At 49.0% G+C, this 13414-nt stretch overlaps 1 protein-coding gene across 1 annotated transcript in view; it reads left to right on the plus strand.

Annotated features, from left to right (window-relative positions):
• STX18 (syntaxin 18) overlaps nucleotides 1-13414 on the plus strand; it is a 115615-nt gene that overhangs the window by 99632 nt on the left and 2569 nt on the right. The window contains exons 7-9 of the mRNA XM_068975311.1: nucleotides 4024-4112; nucleotides 10625-10683; nucleotides 12411-12480. Coding sequence (XP_068831412.1) covers nucleotides 4024-4112; nucleotides 10625-10683; nucleotides 12411-12480 — 218 coding nt within the window. The remainder of the gene's footprint in view (nucleotides 1-4023; nucleotides 4113-10624; nucleotides 10684-12410; nucleotides 12481-13414) is intronic.

Consider the following 13414-nt stretch of genomic DNA (forward strand, 5'->3'; position numbering starts at 1 on the left):
AGCACAAGCTGGAATCAAGATTGCCTGGAGAAATATCAATAACCTCAGATATGCAGATGACACCACCCTTATGGCAGAAAGTGAAGAGGAACTAAAAAGCCTCTTGATAATAGTGAAAGAGGAGAGTGAAAAAGTTGGCTTAAAACTCAACATTCAGAAAATAAGATCGCAGCATTGAATCCTATCACTTCATGGCAAATAGATGGGGAAACAGTAGAAACAGTGAGAGACTTTATTTTCTTGGGCTCCAAAATCACTGCAGATGGTAACTGCAGCCATGAAATTAAAAGACGCTTGCTCCTTGGAAGAAAAGCTATGACCAACCTAGACAGCATATTAAAAAGCAGAGACATTACTTTGCTAACAAAGGTCTGTCTAGTCAAAGCTATGGGTTTTCCAGTAGTCATGTATGGATGTGAGAGTTGGACTGTAAGAAAGTGATGCTAAAGAATTGATGCTTTTGAACTGTGTGGTGTTAGAAAAGACTCTTGAGAGTCCCTTGGACTGCAGGGAGATCCAACCAATCAATCCTAAAGGAAATCAGTCCTGAATATTCATTGGAAGGACTGATGCTGAAGCTGAAACTCCAGTACTTCGGCCACCTGATGCAAGGAACTGACTCATTGGAAAAGACCCTGATGCTGGGAAAGATTGAAGGTGGGAGGAGAAGGGGACAACAGGATCAGATCGTTAGATAGGATCACTGACTCAGTGGAAATTAGTTTGAGTAAACTCTGCGAGTGGGTGATAGACAGGGAAACCTGGCATCCATGGGGTCGCAAAGAGTCTGGACAAGAATGAGCGACTGAACTAAACCAAAACAGATAGAAAGGGGCTTCCCTGGTGGCTCAGATGGTAACGAATCTGCCTTCCAACGCAGGAGACACGGGTTCAATCCCAGGGTTGGGAAGATCCCCTGGAGAAGGAAATGGCAACCTACTCCAGTGTTCTTGCTTGGAGTGTCCCTTGGACAGAGAAGCCTGGAGGATTGCAGTCCATGGGGTCGCAAAGAGTCGAATATGACTGAGCGACTCACATGCAAACAGAAAAGCATCTCAAGTTAATGAATCAGAAGAATTAATGTTGTTCAGATGGTAGTACACCCCAAAATGATCCGCAATTTCAGTGCATTCCTTATTAGAATCCCAGCTGATTTCTTTGTGAAAATTGACAAGTTGATTCTAAAATCATGAGGAAGAGTAAGGAACTCAAGAAAACCAAACTGTCATGAAAAGTAACAAAATAGGAGGTCTCACACTTCCCAATTTCAAAACAGACAACAGGGCAACAGTAATCAGGACAGGGATGCCTGCACAGAGATGAGCATGGATGAATGGGGACAGAACTGAGAATCCAGAAATAACGCCATGTGGCTCTGGCCAGTTGATTTCCTTCAAGTGGGCAAAAACAGTCTCTTTAACAATTGGTGCTGGGAAAATTGGATACCTACATGCAGAAGAACAAAGATTGACACTTGAGTCACACCATTCATTAAAGCTAACTCAGAATAGACCAAAGGCCTTTACAGAGCTAAAACCCTAAAACTTGTTAAAAAACAAAACAACAACAACAAAAACCAGGGCTAAATCATCCTGATCTCAGATTTGACAAAGAATTAACAAGGAAAGAAAGTGAAAAAAGCCCTTGGAATGGGAGAAAATATTTGAAAATCACAGACCTAATAAGGGATCTGTATCTAGAACATGGAAAGGACTTTTACAAGTCAGTAAGAAAACGACAACCCAGTTTTTAAATGGGCAAAGTGGACTTCAGGAGGTGGTGGTGGTCCTGAGAAATGAGTCTGGACCTGAAAAGGGGGAAGCTTAGAATGTTCCAGGCCGAGGGAACAGCATGAGTAAATACTCAGAGGCCACAAAGCACAGGGGAGGTGTGGAATGCAGTCAGTGGAGGAAAGCACTTCTGGGTCAGTAAAACTCACAGAAAGGGGAGGAGGAGTGGGCCTTGAGGTCAGGGGGGCCAGAATGCAGGGGGCCTTGAGTGCTGGACCACGGAACCGGGACTTGAGTCTTCTCGGCATCAGGACAGGCGGGAGATCTGGGCAAAGCACTGGTGTTTGGGGTGCCATGCTTCAAGTTGATTCTTAACTGCTACAGGTCAGGATGGCTCTAGGTGGCTGCAAAGGAGAGCGTGAATTCTGTTAACAGACTTCCCATTCTAGCTCAGAATGGTTTATACCTGATTCTGATGTGAGTGATGTTTCTGTTTCTAATTTTGGTGTTCTTATCCTTAAAACACATAGAAGTAAAAGCTCAAGATGGATACCATAATGAGGTCAAGTACAAGGTAGAGGCTGGAGAAGGGAATGGCAGTCTGCTCCAGTGTTCTTGCCTGGAGAATTCCATGGACAGAGAAGCCTGGGCTCTGGCGGGAGTGGGATGTACATGTGTCATTTATAAATACGATGATAGTTCTGGCAAAAAAGAAAAAAACCAGCCATTTTCTAAAAACATGCACAAAGTCATGGACATATTTTCAGTAGGTTTCCCATATTTTTCTCATTTGCTTCTTTTTTTTCCCCCTTCTCTATAAGGATAGTGTTAAAAAAAATTAATGCACATTTAATTTTCTTTTTTTGTGATGACATATCCAGAATAATAACTGCACTTTGTACACAGATCTGCCTAATCTGCTTTCTGTAAACTGACGCCATCATTATATTCTTTTCCTTTATCAGTCTCCAGACAAAAACTCTGGACTTCTGCCTGTCTCATGGGACTGAGAGCAGCCATGGGAATTTTACTGAGATCGGGGAGGGAAAGAAGCAGTATTTGCCTTTTAAGTACTTGGCAACCTGCTCATAAGCCCAGAAGCACTGCTGAGACAGCAGACAACTCCTTCTGGGAGCTGTGCTATTGGTCTGCTGCCTCAGAGGTCTGGTCCATGTCTGTGTGATCATGATGAAAACATTCTCTAGGTTAAAATGTTCCTACACCACCAGTCAGCAGTCTGTTACCAGGTTCCTGTCCTGGAATACATCAGAGTGCACCAAAGCATGGACTGGCACACGTACTAGCAGAAGTACGAGGTTTACCAGTGGAGTTAGTTACACAGAGAATTCCTTACAGTGGGATATTATGCAGCAATTTAACAAAATGAAGTAGGAACTTCCCTGGTGGTTCAGTGGCTAAGACTGCATGTTCCCAGTGCAGGGCGTTCAGGTTCCATCCCTGGTCAGCGAACTAGACCCCCAGGTGTCAGAACCAAGACTTTGCATGCTGCAGCTAAAGATCCCACAGGCTGCAGCTAAGACCTGGTGCAGCTAAATAAATAAATATTTAAAAGTTAAAGAACAAGGGAGATCTATGTGGAGTGACATAGGAAAATCACCAAGATGCACTGTGAATTTATAAAAAGCAAGTTTTAGAACAGTATGTTACCATTGATATACCTGTGAAAAGCAAATTATTAATACCACACTCGCAGAACTGTAAATTATTTCTGGGCTGGCGTGAGGGCAGGGGAGGCAGGGAATTGCTTATCTATTGGTATGTGAACATGCCAGAGACAGCCTGCGAGGCCGCATCACAGCACCAATGAGTGATTACTTCTGGGAGGGAAGGGCATGAGGGATGGTATGTCATTTCCTGTATTTTAATGAAATACAGGAAACATTTTAATGAAATTGCCCATACATTTGACAGTCTTTAAAAAGCAGAGGGAAGGATGTAAGTGTGTGAGTATGTGTTTTGAAGTAAAGTCCACTTGAAAACTGGTCCTGAAAAACATCCATATGGTTTGTGACCATTGCTGAGATCACGGCAATACTGAAACTGTATGTGGGTCCCCTTTTGACACACGTATACACACACACAGCACAGGCCCAAACATTGTAAAGGATCACGCCACAGTACTTGAATATTAACCGAGAGATAATCCAATATGGATGGACAAAGCTCTACAATTTTGCTTCATCTCAGGTTTTTTTAATATGCTTGCCTCCTAAGCCAACCTGTTCTAAAGTGACTATTTTCCTTTCTATCTATTTATTTATTTTTTAAACAGAAAAGGTTCCAGTTGAAGCACAACCTGAATTGGGAAGCTGGGGAGATGGCAAAGGTGAAGATGAATTATCCCCAGAGGAAATACAAATGGTAATGCTATTCTCTTCCTAATTGTGTGTTTTTAACTAGTTTTAGGAAGAATATTTCATTGAATAGAAGGTCATCCTAAATGCTCTTACCCTTACTTTTATGCTGTTTTAAAAATTATAGTTTAGATACAATTTTCCACTTGATTTCCTGTTTCTTAGTATACTTTTCATATGCTTTAAATTTGCAATAGCATAATTAAGGAAGAAATTGCCTTAGAATAACATTACTAATATTAGATGTCTTTTTGGCAGCAGTAAAATAGTCTTCTAAATGAATCTTTTATATTCATTGCTGTGGTGCTTTTTAATTGTTTGAATTGCTGGTATATGATAATGTAAAGAAAGCATAAGTAATGACTGCAAATGACAAGTACCACTTTAGCTGCTAATTTCACCTTTTAGTTACCCATCCCCTAGTTGCCAACTGCAGCTTATTATCTCTGGTTGAATTTCAGAAGAAAAGTGATAGACGTGGTCAGAGCCCCAGTCTAGTCCGTTTACAGCAGGGCCCGGGGCAGGGGAGGAGGAGCTGGGCCATGCCCTCGTGTGTGTGTGTGTGCGTGCGTGTGTGTGCGTGCACATGCATGTACACGCACACGCGCGTGCATGCAGAAGAAGGGCTGTGGTGTGCGTGCTGTACTCATGGCAGGATCAGAGGGCCACATTGGGTGGTAGCTACTGCTCACTGGAGCCTCATACATGCTTTGTACTTGGGGCTGTTTGACAAACATTTGTTCTCTTGGATGAGAAGTTTCCCTTTAAATCATCTCAGAAGTGTGACACTGATTCCAGTGATACCATTAGCCTCAACTTTTCTGGGACTTGCTCTGGGGGCACTCCCTCAGAGGCTGTGGGACTTTCTTTGGAACAAGAGGCAGAGCTCCTTGTGTCCTTGATAGACAAAAATAATTCTGAGCTCAGGAAGTAACTTAGATACCTTAAAGCGGCCTGCCAGGCCCCTGCTTCTGTCATGGTCCAGATGCACCTCCAGTTTGGGGTACGTGCTCGTTGCTCCCCAGTACAGCAAGCATGCCACCCAGAGGCCTGCACACGACTCCAAGCAGCAGTCCTCGCTAGCCAGTCCAGTTGGGAGAGGTTGAGGATGACGGCCAGGGCGGGCAGTGAGGGCAGAGATGAGAAACGGGAAGTGGGCAAGACTTGAGTGATCCGAGGAGGGCAGCTGGGCGTGAGAGAGAGAGGGAGGAGAGAGCCAGGAGGTTTCTAGCCTGGGGACGCAGGATGCCGGCAGTCAGGGGGTGATGCCCTCTGTCGGGGGCAGGTTTGGGTCCTGGGAGGTGTCTGGTGGGCGCTGGGATCCCGGGCCTGGGGCTCCAGCTGGAGATGTGACCATGGGAGACCCCTGAGAGCAGGTGTTTGAAAGCACATCCACAGTGGAGAGAGACACACGCCACCTGGGACACAGGGCTGGAGCAGGTCAAGGCGGAGAAGCCAGCAGACTAAAGGGCAGTTGGATCATGCTCCCCTATAGCTAGATGATGGCCAAATTGTCTGAAACCTCATAGTTCTTCTTCAGTTTATACAAAATAAGTTTATAACTGAAAATGATGTCATGTGTTCCCCCAGATCATGTAACATGACCACCCTGTCTTTGCTAGAGATAAATATAAGTACAGCACTGTCCCTTCATTAAGAAAGAATACATATGTGTTTAGGCAGAACTTAGCTTCTATTTCAGGGTTTATTTTTTTAAATATGCTGCCCCACTTCATAAAGGAAGTAGCTAGAGAAATGGCAGGCAGTTGTTTGCCAGTTGTTGCCTTCCCCTCACCCCCACCGGGCAGTGGTGAGCAGCAGCGGCTTGTTAACGTCCACAGGTGTGGGCTCAGAAGTTGTTGGCTGCATGGGGGCTGGACCAGAGGAGGGCTGGCAGCTAGGATATCTGTGATCAGCAGATGCTCGGCCCCAGGGAGAGATGAGGCAGCAATGTGAGCTGTGAGACAGAGCAAGTGTTGAATCCTCTGTATCACTTACTGCCTCTGTAATTTTGGGGCAAGAGGCTGAGCCTCACTGCACCTGAGCTTGGGAGGGTGACAGGGTTGTCAGGAATGGGGTCATGTATGTATGAGCGCCCAGCGGAGTGCAGGGCACAGAGCAGCTGCTTCAGCGGATGTTTCCTCGCCAACAGTGAGAGATTATTGCTGGGCCCATGAGGTTCTGCATTCCCTGCATGTTCAGAGGGTGATGTAACTGATGCGTATGAGAAACACGTTCATATTGTGAGGCTCGTCTTTCCATAATGACGGCTGGAGCACCATGTGTGCCTTGTGCTATCTTGATGGCAGTATCGTCCAAAAACGTGCCAGCGACCATTCCCAATAATGCTAGCTACCTCGGCGTCACGAGATCAGTGACCCTAGCGATCAGAGCCAGCGGGGCCTCCCTCCCTAATTTTTATTGCGTTATTGCAAGAGGATGAGGCAGAAGGCTGTTCCATTCAGCACTGTTATGACAGGCTGTTTGATGTTCACTTCACTCCTTTCTTAATGGGGGCTCATAGCCAAGTACCATACCTTACAGTCTGACTGACCCGAATCTTATTTAAAAGGCTCAACCCTGAAAAATGAAGGAAAAGAAATGCCACACTATTGGTTTTAAATTGGAAAGTGTTATAGCAAATTGTGGTCATAATTCATAGTCACTGTTTTGGAATTTTTCCTCAGGGTAAAATAATGAATTAAGCTCTATAATAGCAATTTAATCCATTATTTCACCCACATGAGCTGTTGATACTCGTTCCAGAATGGCTGCGGAGCATTATGTAATTCTTCACACATTTCCATTCATCACTCGTGGTACAGGTATATTAATACCCCTGGGTTACTATAAGCAGATGTTTTGTGGTCAGGCTGAGTGGAACCAAATTGTTTTCTGTTGTTGCACAGAGAAAAATACCTCCTTTTTGAGCTCACCTTCATTTCACTTACCTTCAGTGAAACCACTGCACTTAGTAATATATTTCTTTGGGGTAAGTTTTAAAGACATGAGTGACTTCTGCTCTTCAGTTTGCCTGAAAAGTGCCCCTTGCCCCTGTGCCGTGAGGCAGGCGCCTGGAAGCCCCAAATGGGTGGCTGCAGGGCCTGTGGCCTGTGGCCACGCTCGGCTTACACACTGGGAACATGAGCATTGTTGATAGAATCTGAGCACCACGCGGGTGAAAGCTGGGGTCTAGACCCTGGGAAGGTTTGCTGGGGCACAGGTGGAGGTCAGGGTGAGGGGCACGGAGCCACAGGTGTGAAGGTGTCTGGCACAGACAAAACGTAACTGGAAGAGCCCCGAGCAGGTCTGGGGAGTGGGCTCCAAGCTGAGGGAGCAGGCTGCCCTCTGGGCCAAGCCCCCCATGGGTCCACCGTCTTGCTCTAGTGAACTCTTCTTAGGTCTTTGCAGGGCAGATATTTCTCCTCATTTGACACTCAGAGGCCTTGGGAGGAGTGATTTTCTTTTTCTGGATTAGAAAAGGGTTTCTGTAACAACGCATGCACAGTGTGGATCTGCAGCCTTTAAACCAGACTATAAACCCTTTTGGGAGGTCCTGTTGGAAAGTCTGACCGACTTCTAAATGGCATAAAGCAGTTAAATCGTATCACCTGCTATGCCCAGCAGTGTCTGAGCACTTGAGCATTTATTAGTTTAGACGCCCCATGTGGTAGGGACTTGTAACCGCGACACCAGCCACTGTTGTTGGGAGTTGCTGGGGGTCTGCACTGAGGGAAAGCACTGTATTCTGGGGTGAGACCTAAACAGTATAGAGTGGAAAGGCCCAGAAAGGCAGGCTGGCTGCTGTCATTTCTCCCTGGGCTGGGCCTGCCCACCCTCCCCGTCATCTAGGCCTCTCAGCCCCCTTTTCAGGGACACAGAGATGGAGGAAGATGCCGGCAGGTGTGTCTTCCCAGGGCTTGGAGGTCTGCCTGTCCTTGGTGCTGATTGTGGGGCTGCGGCTGCACGGTGCCTGTGTGGTGCCCGGGAGCCCCGCTGTGAGTGCTGTGCGTGGACTCCTCACGCCTGAGAGACTGGAGGGACCCGGAGCCATGTGGTCCTCTCGAACTTGAGACCGGGCTGCTGTGCTGCATGCTTAGTCACTCAGTCGTGTCCAACTCTGTGCGACCCCATGGATCGTAGATCGTAGCCCGCCAGGCTCCTCTGTCCATGGGGATTCTCCAGGGAAGAAGACTGGACTGGGTTGCCATGCCCTCCTCCAAGGAATCTTCCCAACCCAGGGATTGAACCCTTGTCTCCCACGTTGCAGGCAGATTCTTTACCGACTGAGCCACCAGGGAAGCCCAGGGCGGGGCCTCCAAAGCGTTTAATGACTCATTTTGCATATCCAGAATCTAAGTCCTGGAGAGATGACGTAACAAGAATTAACACTCCTAGAGGTAAAGTTGTTACCAACTCTATTAAGTACTCCAGTTACCCCTAGTTTAGTGATGAAGACAGAGGCACTGAGAGGGTGTTACCCGCCCAAGGGCAAACAGCTTAGAAGATACAGGAGTCTTCCCTCCCCACCCTCAGGATCAGGCAGAAAGGATACGAATTGCCCACCGTGTCTGTTCACAAAGAGAAACTGACCGCCACACAGAAGGCCAGTGGCCGGTCCAGGGTCAGCGAGGGAGTCCCCCTGAGGACACAGGAAATGGGTCACTGGAGCCCCTGGCATATCCCCCACCTCTCCTGGTGTTGGTGGCTCCCTGCCTCACTCAGCACATGAGAGAGGAGGTGTACAGGTTTGGTCCCCAGACAGCCTCGGAAACCACCCTGCCTGTGCAGGGGACTGTGGGCAGCAGCCTGGCCACTGCCTCATCGACCGGCCAGATCCGCGATAAAAGGCTCCCGGGCACTGGGCTGTGGGAAGCAGGTTCTGTTGTGTTGTTTTTTTGTAAATGAAGTTTCATTGTAACTCGTGCCCGTGAATGGAGCCTGCTCTCCTTAAAGCTGGCCATAGGCACACCTCTCCCCTCATCCCACCTTACTGCTTGCTCCCTTCAGGCCTTTGTTTCTCTCACTTCCTCCAGGGACGGGGAATTTCTCAGGTAACTTTAAGAACCCATCTGGCAGGAAGTCAAAGCCAGAATGTGATCCACTCCTGACACAGCTAACCGGGAGCCCTGCAGAAGGAACAGTAACACAAAGGCCTGAATGGAAGCCACATGCCCTTCAGCTGGGGAGGGAAAAGAAGCAAGCTTTGTTCCCAAGGAACATTCGTGTTAAACCACCAGTTAATTTTGTTTAGGAATAGTTCAAAAGCATGAAAGGACTGTAGATTTAAAAGGTTAGGCCCATATTTTGTCATTAGAAAAATTCAAAGAAAATGCCCCCTGCCAAAAGGAAAAATCCAAAACCTGAGTAAAGTACCTGAGAGAATTAGTTAAATTAGCACCCACATGCTGAAGTAATTATATTTTTTTTCTTAAATACTAGACTGCTGACAATTAATGGAGCCAATTCTTTCAAACTCAGGAGTGAAGTTATAGTCTCTTAAATCGCCTTTTTGATGCACAGTTAGGAGGGCCATCTCAGTGCCATGTCAGCAGCCGGCAAGGCAGCCTGCTGTGGTTGGGGTGGCCCTTCGGGGGGGCTTCCCTAGCACTCCCCCAACCCCTTGCCACCCCCCCCCCCCTCCATCTTCTGACCTGGTGGGTCTGGGCTGGAGTGGAGGCCTGTGTGTGGAGCAGCTCCATGCTCATGGTACAGGGGTGGAACGGACCAGATCACCTAGACCAAACGGGAGGGAGGGCAGACCCAGGGAGAGAGATGTGAGGGCAGACCTTAGACAGCAGGGAAGGCATGAAGCCAGCAAGGGTGCCGAGGAAACCTGGCAGAGCAGCGTGGGGAGGGGCCAGCCAGGATAGCACGGCTGCTCCCCGGCAGAGGCAGAGCACAGCGCGCCCAGGTGAGCCGAGCCCCTGCCCCTCATCGTCCTCATCCCTGCTACTGTACTAAGGCAGGGTGGCCTGGTCCTCAGCTGTATTTCCAGCCTCTGCAGGCCAAGAGCTCCCTTCTCTTCCGTGCACAGTGCCCGGCACAGGGGTGCCTCAGAGAACATTTGCAGGTGTGACTGCAGCTGGAACAGGTGTGTGGGTCCAGTACGGTTCCCACCCTCAGGCAGCTCACAGTCACACAGAAGGGTGGCACACACAACGTGGTACACGCATCACAGGGATGACCCACACTTCTCCACGCTCGCCATCAGTCATTAAAGTCAGCTTGTATGCTTGCGGTTCAAACGAGTGAGATGAGAAGTCTGGCCTCAGGCAGCCCCGCTGTACTGCAGGGTTTCATTTTCTTCCTGCAGCCTGGCTATCCTCACGTGAATGCTCAAGGTCTTCCAGCAACGCTGACTCACTCCGTGCTGGAAAGGGGCTCCAGCGTGATTCTCAGTGGGCGGATCAGAGAGTTCTGCACAGACTCGCTGTGCTAGACACTTGCCTTTGGCTGGGTTGCTTTGAGACTCGAGTTCAGTGTGACATTATCTTTAATGTGTGTGTTTCCTTACAGTTTGAACAAGAAAATCAGCGCCTGATTGGTGAAATGAACAGCCTGTTTGATGAAGTGAGGTATGTGTGTGGGGTTCCCGGGTGAGCAAATGGCCTAGTTTACAACTTTCCCAGAAAGTAGAAACTTTATTCATTTAGTTTGGTGCTCAGGCATCCACATGTGGCCCTTGGGCCAAATGTAGCTACTCCAGCCCCCAGGCCCCCGCCCCCTGTAAGGAAGCTGCCCAAATTCACTGCCCCTCAACTTGTGGGCCTGCGAGGTACCCTCTGTGGGCCGCTACCAGGCTCCCAGGTGCTGCAGCCCCATCTGAGAGGTCATGATGGCACGTGTCACGGCGGCTACCAGGAGGGGACTGTCTGCATCTAGCTACCCTAAGATGAAAGGGGTTAATTAAGTGTAGATAGGGATGGCTGGCCGGAGAAGGCAATGGCACCCCACTCCAGTACTCTTGCCTGGAAAATCCCATGGACGGAGGAGCCTGGTGGGCTGCAGTCCATGAGGTCACTAAGAGTCGGACACGTCTGAGCGACTTCACTTTCACTTTTCACTTTCATGCATTGGAGAAGGAAATGGCAACCCACTCCAGTGTTCTTGCCTGGAGAATCCCAGGGATGGGGGAGCCTGGTGGGCTGCCGTCAATGGGGTCACACAGAGTCAGACACGACTGAAGCGACTTAGCAGCAGCAGGGACGGCTGGCAGAGGGAAGCCCTGCAGAGGGCTCCACTGGGGTCTGGCTGCTCCCTGACCAGGCTATCAGCCACGCAGAAGGCCCGTGGCCATGGGCCCACACGAATAGGGCCGCCACCCAGCCCTCCGGTGAAAGCGCTCGGGCCTGCTGCCCTGGGAGTGCCAGGCGTGTTCTGGAAAGACGTGCTGAAACTCATGTTGCATCGTGGCCACTTCCCAAAAGGAGGCGTCCTGACGGGTCAGCCTCGCAGCCCTGGATACTGAGTACAGGGTTTCCCCTGACTGCCGCCCTGAGCTCTTCCGCGGCCTCTGCCCTCATAGGCAGGCCTCCCAGTCCTTCTTCAAGACGGTGCTCTTCCCGCCCCGGCCCCTCTTCACTCTTCTCTCCTCTCCTCTGCTTCCCTCACCTGGCCTGGGGGAGTCATCTCCCCACCGAACATCGCTTCCGTCTGGGCTGGGAACTCGGCCTCTAGACGCACACCCGCTAGACCACCCCAGGGTCACCCGTGCTGCCCAGGCAACCAGGAGAGGCCCACATGCTCTGGTGCTGAACCCAGATGGGATATTTTCAGCCGGAATCAAAGGAGGTTTCCCTTCCACAGAGTTGGTTTGAATGGTGAATATACCCTTTCCTCTTAACCTGCTGAGTGGTAACAGAGTTTTGGGTGACAGCATATTCTGGCGTTTTCTTCTAAATCCTCACCATGTGTGACTGTGTTGCCAGGACAGGGCTCAGCATTAAAGGAGACTCTGCCTTTTGTAACTACTCGGTACAGCCACGTGCTCCTGGCCCCACACTGACTTGGGAGTCAGGGTTCCCGGGGGTCAGCTTATAAAGTGGTAGGGGTGGGCTTCCAAACCGTCCAGTACACCCAGAAAGCTGAAGGGTGTTAAAGGGGAACCAGTAAGGAGCGTGAGCCTCTGCCCTCCTGAGCCTGCGTCCTGAGCAGGCCACCGTGAGTCACCATGGTGTTCCCTCCCTCCCATGCCTTCACTTAGAAGAGACGACTTCTTTAGAAATGTGTGACGTTGCTGTTAAGATCACCAGGTACTAACAGTTAATGTATATCTGGTTTTTTTTTTTTTTTTTTAATGAAGGCAAATTGAAGGGAAAGTGGTTGAAATCTCCAGACTCCAAGAGATCTTCACAGAGAAGGTTTTACAGCAAGTAAGAAAAAATAATGTTTTCAGTTTTAACTTAAAGGGACATCTACTCAGAACTTGGGACATTTCTCCTGAAGTCATCAGGCCTCCGCAACTGTTTCCTTGTGGCTTAGCTGGTAAAGAATATGCCTTCAGTGCAGGAGACCTGGGTTTGATTCCTGGCTTGGGAAGATTTGCTGGAGAAGGGATAGGAGACCACAGTTCGATTCCTAGGTTGGGAAGATCCCCTGGAGAAGGGATAGGCTACCCACTCCAATATTCTTGGGCTTCTTTGATGGCTCAGCTGGTATCTCCGCCTTCAGTGCAGGAGTTGAATCTCTGGGTTGGGAAGACCCTCTGGAGAAGGGAACAGCTACCACTCCAGTATTCCGGCCTAGAGAATTCCATGGACTGTGGGACAACTTTCCATATGCCCCAGCCCCATGCAGCAGAGCCCGTGGGCAGGGGAGGCAGCTAGGTTGCGATTCTGGGTACCCTTGGGAAAGCTTGGGAGCCTTTCTGAGCCACAGTATTTTTCCATCTATAAAATGGAGCAGCCTTTGTATGGTTGTCGTAAGGCACAGACATAACCCACGGAAAGTGCCCAGCACAGTGCCTGATGGGTGGTAGCTTTACAATCAGCAGTGCTGCAGGCTCAGGCTCGGCCCTCCCAGACAGATGCCAGGTCCCTGCCACCTCGGGTGTCTCATCCTCACAGCAAGTGTGACTGTTCTCATAAGTGGATTTTCATGACATTTCTACCTGCCTACTGTTTGGAAGTTCTTCTAGCCACTAACTGACCAAGTTTTTAGAAAACACCTGGTAAAATTTCCCTTTTGTATTCAGCATCCACAGACTGGAAGGGTTTGAAAGACAAATCATTTTTCTCCAGTGTTAAACTGGGCCACTTGACTTAAGAGACTCTGCTCACAAAATGTCCCCTAAACCACACAGCCAGA

This window comes from Capricornis sumatraensis, chromosome 7 (assembly GCF_032405125.1).
Source record: "Capricornis sumatraensis isolate serow.1 chromosome 7, serow.2, whole genome shotgun sequence".
In the NCBI taxonomy this organism is placed as follows: Eukaryota; Metazoa; Chordata; class Mammalia; order Artiodactyla; family Bovidae; genus Capricornis; species Capricornis sumatraensis.